Source organism: Bidens hawaiensis, unplaced genomic scaffold (assembly GCF_021521415.1).
Source record: "Bidens hawaiensis isolate Kalapana, Puna unplaced genomic scaffold, B.hawaiensis_p1.1 tig00034685_1, whole genome shotgun sequence".
NCBI lineage: Eukaryota > Viridiplantae > Streptophyta > Magnoliopsida > Asterales > Asteraceae > Bidens > Bidens hawaiensis.
The window spans coordinates 36,368-43,343 of record NW_027496017.1 but is presented as its reverse complement, the minus strand read 5'-3'; the positions used below and the strand labels follow the sequence as shown (position 1 = coordinate 43,343).

Genomic DNA, 6,976 nt, shown 5'->3' with positions numbered 1-6,976 from the left:
AACAAAATAATACCAAAAAAATACTTACGACTGCAAAAGAAAAAATCTAATAATAACAGCAAAATATAAATCAGCAAATACTTTTAACGTCTCATAATCGAAAATTAGCAAATACGGACAAAAAAATAACAGCAAACACCTATAAAAATAAATGTAATAATAACATATTGGTTCTCACTGTTTTTCATGTTAAGAATAAAATGTATTTGATTATGTTTCATATAAACCAAATTATAATCACTCTTAAGTATATTAATATATTTAGATAAAAGATCCAATACAATAATCCCTAATCATATATTACGTACGCGAGTTTCTACACTGTTAATTTCAAAATCACGCGATGGCAATATTGTAAATTTCATCAACTATGATCCACTGCTCCCATCAATTCCGTCCGCCTTCACTATCACCGTTCATCAATTCGTTATCGTCCAACGATTGTATTCACCGTCGCGACCATCGACGTTACCGTCGTGAACACCATCTTTCTCTGTCACGAGTTGTTCACAGGTTAATTTATCAAATTGATCAATTGAAATTGAAATTGAAATTGATGAACTAATTGATCAATTAAACTTTGAAATTGATCCAATTAATCATCAATTTGAAGTTTCAGTTATCAATTTTGAGTTTGAGTTCTGGGTTTTAACATTGAACGTATTAACATTAACCTAAAACGTATAAACAGAACGTATAAACTTTTTATACTGAACTTTTAAAGTTTAATTGATTTTTGTTCTGAACGTTTAAACAGAACGTATAATACGTTTAAACAGAACGTATAAAGTTTTTGTATAGAACTTCTAAAGTTTTTTGTATAGAACTTCTAAACCTTTTGTTAGAACTTCTAAAGTTTTGGTACAGAACATCTAAACTTGAACGTTTAAAGGTGTACGTTTGGTCAGAACGTTTAAATTTGTAGTTTTGATCAGAACGTATTAGTTAAACGTTTGAACTTTTTGTTCATTTTTTGTCAGAACGTTTAAACTTTTTCTTCATTTTGGTCTAAACCTTTTACTTTAGAAGTTCTAGACAAAAAATTTAGAAGTTCTGTACAAAAAGTTTAGAAGTTCTGTACAAAAAGTCCAGAACATTTAAAGTTTTTGTGCAGAACGTTTAAACATGAATCCTAATCATAGCTCAATTAAGTGTATTATTATGCAATTTCATAATCGATTGATGATTCTAAAGCCTCCTACACATCAATTATATTGATTAAATCATCAATTTTTGATCAATTTGAAGATTTTTAATGTTCAATGACGTTCTTTTCAATTTGGGTTTTGACTTTTGAGATTTCATACTGTAAGTTGTGATTAGAGTTTAGAAATTGGATGAGATAGATTAAGGAGTTATGAATTTGGATCGGAATCGATTTTAAATCGATGAATTTGATTGCGAACTACTATTTGGGTTATTTACCAAATTGCCACCGCGTGAAATTGAAATCGATGACCAGCAGTGTCGCGTACGTAATGTACGATAAGTCATTATTGTACAATAACTCACCCCAATATATTTAATTATTCAAAGTTTCAAGCCATTCAATCATACATTGTTTAACATGTAGCTTTATCAACTTTTCTGCTTACTTTCAACTTTGATTTTGCCTCCGCCAATTGTGGTGGTGTGTGATATCCAAATTCAGTATAGTACAACTATTATATATTCAAAGCCAAAAATTAAAAACATGTACCAAAAGTCTAATATACCAATTTGTATATGAAACGTTTGACCCATTACATTCGAATTGCAACTAGAGGTGCACAAATCGGGTTTTTTTAATACCCGGGTTCGGGTATGAACCGGTTTCAGATACGATCGGGTATTGAGATAAATCGGGTAGGGTTCGGGTAGGGTATTGAGGAGAAAAACTCAACCCTATGTACCCGGGTAAGGTATGATCAGGTTCGGGTATTGGAACCGGCTACGACCGGGTATTAATACCCAGTTTGAATTTGTAATTTTTTTATACATTTTTTAATTTGTTTAAAATTTAAATTTGCTTTGTAATGAATTAAATTATATTACAAAAACCATAAATCCACTTAATTACAACTTATTTACTTAGTAATATGCATTTTACAAAAACTTAAACATAAAAGTTGTGAAGTAAGCATAAATATATACTATAAAAACTCATGTATTATTTCGGGTATTAGAAAATTGGTATCGGGTATAACCGGGTATCGGGTATAGGGTATGACCGGGTCCGGGCTTACGAGTATAAATCGGGTACGGTTCCGGGTACATGTATTGACCTCAAAATGTATACCCCATCCATACCCTACGGGTAGGGTTGGTTCCGGTTTCGGGTATAGAATACCCGGGTATAAAAAAAACCCAGTTCTGGGTATTTTTTTCGGGTCCGGTTCCGGGTACGGTTTTTTTGTGCACCTCTAATTGCAACTAGTAATTAGTTTAGTACTTTGGATGCTATATTTTTGTTTTTATTTCAAGTATAAGAATAACAAATATTAATGTTTATATTCTACTTTTAGAAGTGTTGATCATCGGTTCTATCATGGGTGGTAAACGCCTAAACGGTCTTGGACAGAATACGGATCTTTTCCTTGCTTACTGCGGTTTTTGTATATAAATAGAGGTCATTATCTCTCCAACTAATATAACCACTTATGTTTGTTTTATCAGTGCCAAAACCTAGAACCAAACCAATTTGTTTAGCTACAACACATTGTTGCGTACGTGACTGTAACAATGATCACATTATCATAGGGAGGACTATAATCATCAAAACAAGTTACGTTCCATAGAAAGAAAACCATCACATTACACACACATCGTGTTAGTTTGCTCAGATTATCAAAACGAACCAAGTAAAGATTATGTTCTATCTAAATAAAATCACCAAATTACACACTGCATGGTAGGATTACACTATGAGTGACAAAAGTGTTTGTGTTGCAACTTGACCAATTGACCCAGTCCATTTTGACTCGTCCATTTGACCAAATAACTGTGTTGACCAGAATACAGAGAAACAGAAACTGTAAATTCAAAGAGACATCTCATACAAAACCAATTTTTTACAAGACCAATTCTGATTTCTAAAGCAAGAAACAATAACCAGTGCATTCATAGATTAATAGTTAGTTTCTTGAGAATGGGCACTAGCATTTGGACTTTCAAAACCACCGGGTGCGGGCGCTGATGATGTCGGGTTGGGTTGATACATGGTTGGTGCAAACATTGGAGGTGGTGCACCTGAAGTAGGGTTTCCTGAGATCCCTGGAGCCATCATTGGTGCACTAAGGGTTATGGGCCTCGGAACACCATTGTTGACCTGACCAGGTACTAATGGGTTGACCTGACCAGGTATGGATGGGTTGACCTGAGCAACCTGACCAGGCATGGTAGGTGCACCAGGTGGTCCGAGCATTGGAGGCATCCCAGGATATCCTTGTGGAACAAGCGAAAAAACACGATTGTAAGCAGTTTAACAAGAATAATGATATTAATGTGAAAAAAGTGAATATGGGTCAGTTTGAATCATATTTATTAATAACGAGTCAAATGGGTAAAACTTAAATAATTAGCTAAAAGGAAACAGTCAAACAGGTTGAACGATTTCAAGTCACCTAAAGTATACTCAATTGCTTACAAATTCTTCAACTTTATTAAAAAAAACATGGACCGTTGTTTTAATATCAGTCTTTGTAATCATATTTGATAAAATTATTTATAAAACGTTAAAACAATGGACAAAAGATATTGTTAGATCAATCCAACCTGTTATGACCCAGTTAGGCTTGTAAACGAACTAAAGGAACATGAACGGAGCATGTTCGTGCTCATTCATTTAACTTTAAACGAACAAGCGATGGAACATGAACAACTAAACGACGAGTCGACAACTGTGTTCATTTATGTTCCTATCGAACAATTCACTGAGCGCTCGGTTAGTTTACAAGTCTAGAGTTGGTACTAAATCTCATCCCTTTTAACCGGCTCTATGAGCATTTTATTCTAGTATGTAATATAATAATATTTATGTCTAGTTTCCAAATATTTAAACACAAACAAATTATAAGATATATAACTAGATAAATTACCAGGAATCGGTCTTGGCAAGGGGGCGAGTGGCCTCATTCCAGGCATCATTGGTATCATTGGAATGGGAAGACGAGGCCTCATTTGCTGAAATGCAAGATGCTCTTTAACTTTTTGGTCAATTAAATATTGATTTTGTTGCGCTTCGTATTGCTGATAGTAGATTCTAACATTTGCCTGTAAATAATAATAACAATCACATTTCTCAGCCTCAAAAGTTTAGTGTATGTTGCAGTTTAAATAAATTACATGTGACAGTCACATTACCTTGTGTTTGTACCCTGCATTGTGCTGTTTCCTTACAGAAGGCTGGAAAAATAAAACAATAGTTTGTCATGATAAATACCATACAAATCTAGATACACAAATTGCAGTATTTAAATAAATAGATAGAAAGTGGATGTCGGATGAATTACCGAATCATGCGTCAAGTAAGTATCACAGTAATCACAATAATACCTGCAAAATTTGGGGATTTTAGTTCAGGACACTTATGAAGGCCATAACATATCAAATTCAAACATTATAAATAATAATAATAATAATAATAATAATAATAATAAAAAAAAAATCTCACCGCGGCATTGTTGCGTCCAATCAGCGTGTATGATCTGTGATTCTATAAAAAAAACATCACATAATTATTAATTAGCAAACATTCACTAATTCATCAGCCAAATAGTCAAACTGAGACATAGTATATCATCTATTACAGTTAATGGAATCGGAATACATGAACTTACGATAATGGAAGCTGAATTGCAGATCAGAGATGATACGGTAAAACCCTAGCTCGCGCGTGAGGAAGACGACGAAAGAGGGCTTTCCGATACATTTTATAGCGTGAGTTGTTTATTATGGTTGGTAGAGTCCTTTGGGTTTCAGAATTTGACACTTCACACCCATGTTGTTATCCAATAACGTCTCGGTTTTGGGGCGTTATTGGTTGGTGTGACCGTCCAATAGTATTCGTATCTACTGAGGCGACTTTTGGGGGTGTTCTTGTGAAAGAATGAGTAGAACGGGAAGGGTGGGTCAAGGGTTTTGGTATATTAATCAAATTTGAAGTTTCAAATTTCTTCCTATTGAAACTATTAAATGCAACCCTTGTCCGTTTTTTATCACACGTTAAAACACTTCTTCCTCTAAGTTTTCAAAGTTTCACCACTATATTTATGATAACATGAATCCAAATCAAATCGTTTTTACATTTGGTAAAACAAAAAGCACTTTGATGAAAACCTTAACCCGTGTAAAAACTTTGTATTTCCACTATTCCAATGATACATGAACCCATGACTGGTTAACAATCTTGTTTTCTTGCAAGTTTTTAATCTTAAAGATTTCAATTCCCAAAATGCATGTTCTCCTAATTCCAAAATCACAAATCTCCCAACCAGACGAATTAGAAACTCAAATTTTAGTCACCAACACATTTCCAGCCATCTCAACCACTATAAAATGTATTCCCCTCGTCAAAATGATGAACGTTTCGAATCTTATAGTGTGCAAATTTGGTGGTGTCAATTAACATGCTCCAAAGTATACGTATTTTTATGACATAATGTGCACTATACTTAAAACTACTTTTTATTGTATTTCCATCTTATTAGACACTATATATAATTCTTCTTGAAATTGTAGGAGCAAAATGACATTTATTACAAAAATGAGCAACCTATATGAAAACGGATGAAATCCATCAGGTTTGGCTAGACCCACCAATGCCACTCCAAGATTACAAAGCCAATTATTGAAGCATTAGTAGTGCCACAACAAACCCAAACCACACAAATCGGCGCGACCGTGAGAGTACAAGGTCATGGTAGGACTGACAAGATTTCAAAGAGCACCACGGGACAAACCAAGAACGCTATTAGGCTGTTACGATTTTAAAGAAGCACGACCTTGTCTTCGCAATTGCACAGTTGAACTGACACGATTTATCAATATCACCACCATGTATTTGCAATGTTAAATGTGAAAAGTATGAATCAGCAAGTTCACAAATGAAAAAAGGAATCGTTATTTTAAAATAATAGTTTGCATATAAAATAACGCCTCATTTTACAATTTGAAAACTCAAATGAGTGCCACCTAAAACAAAATTAAGACATAATCATCAAAATGAAGAAATCCATCCGTTACCATATGATGATAAATATAAATGAAAAAAAAGGATAAACCAAAATAATAAAAAATAGAGATTTTTTTCCCTAAAATACCATTTTACCTTCTTAATCCTTTTTCTTTTCGTTATATTAATGTGTGTGGTTGACTATCTTTAATGCCTTACCTTTAAAGAATTATAAAAAATATAACATATTTAATAATAATATACTTATATTATATTTATGTTTAAATGACCTCATATCAATAGTTTAGTTTTATGAATCATCTATACCCAATCATGATGGTGGTGATGATGACGATGACAATTGTGATGATGGTGGTTGTGGTGGGGTGGTGGCGATGGTGACTGCATTGGCGGTGGTGGAAAGAAAGTAGGATGAAAAAAAGGGATGGGAATGAATTATTTTAATAAAAATGAAGTTTCCTGTGTAATGATTTATTCCATACTATTGACGAACCAAACACTCATTTTTTCTATTATCTCCCGATGATCTATTTCATTCCGTATATCATTCATGTATACCAAACACTATCTAAATACTCTTTATTTAAAATATATTGTGCATTAGGCTAGCGTTATGAACACTGCACCGCCTCACACAACCTACGCGATGTGGAGGCCAAGAGCCACATGCATAACATCATTAAAAACACAAATTGTTAGTGGGCCCACCTCACTAACCACCAATCACAAATTATAACACGACGATAACAAACTCTTGCACATTAAACCACGTCTTAGCATTACGGAAAGAAAGCGAAAACAGTC

General features: G+C 33.7%; 1 protein-coding gene across 1 annotated transcript; it reads right to left on the bottom strand.

The window, feature by feature from the left end:
- Positions 1 to 2,851: 2,851 nt before the first annotated feature.
- On the bottom strand, positions 2,852 to 4,883 carry LOC143586500 (U1 small nuclear ribonucleoprotein C-like). Its single transcript, XM_077068041.1, has 6 exons — positions 4,818 to 4,883; positions 4,652 to 4,693; positions 4,491 to 4,533; positions 4,342 to 4,383; positions 4,077 to 4,251; positions 2,852 to 3,423 (listed from the first exon to the last, which is right to left on the bottom strand). The coding sequence occupies exons 2-6, from the start codon at positions 4,657 to 4,659 to the stop codon at positions 3,107 to 3,109; spliced, it is 585 nt and encodes a 194-aa protein (XP_076924156.1). The 5' UTR covers positions 4,660 to 4,693; positions 4,818 to 4,883; the 3' UTR covers positions 2,852 to 3,106.
- Positions 4,884 to 6,976: the final 2,093 nt, after the last annotated feature.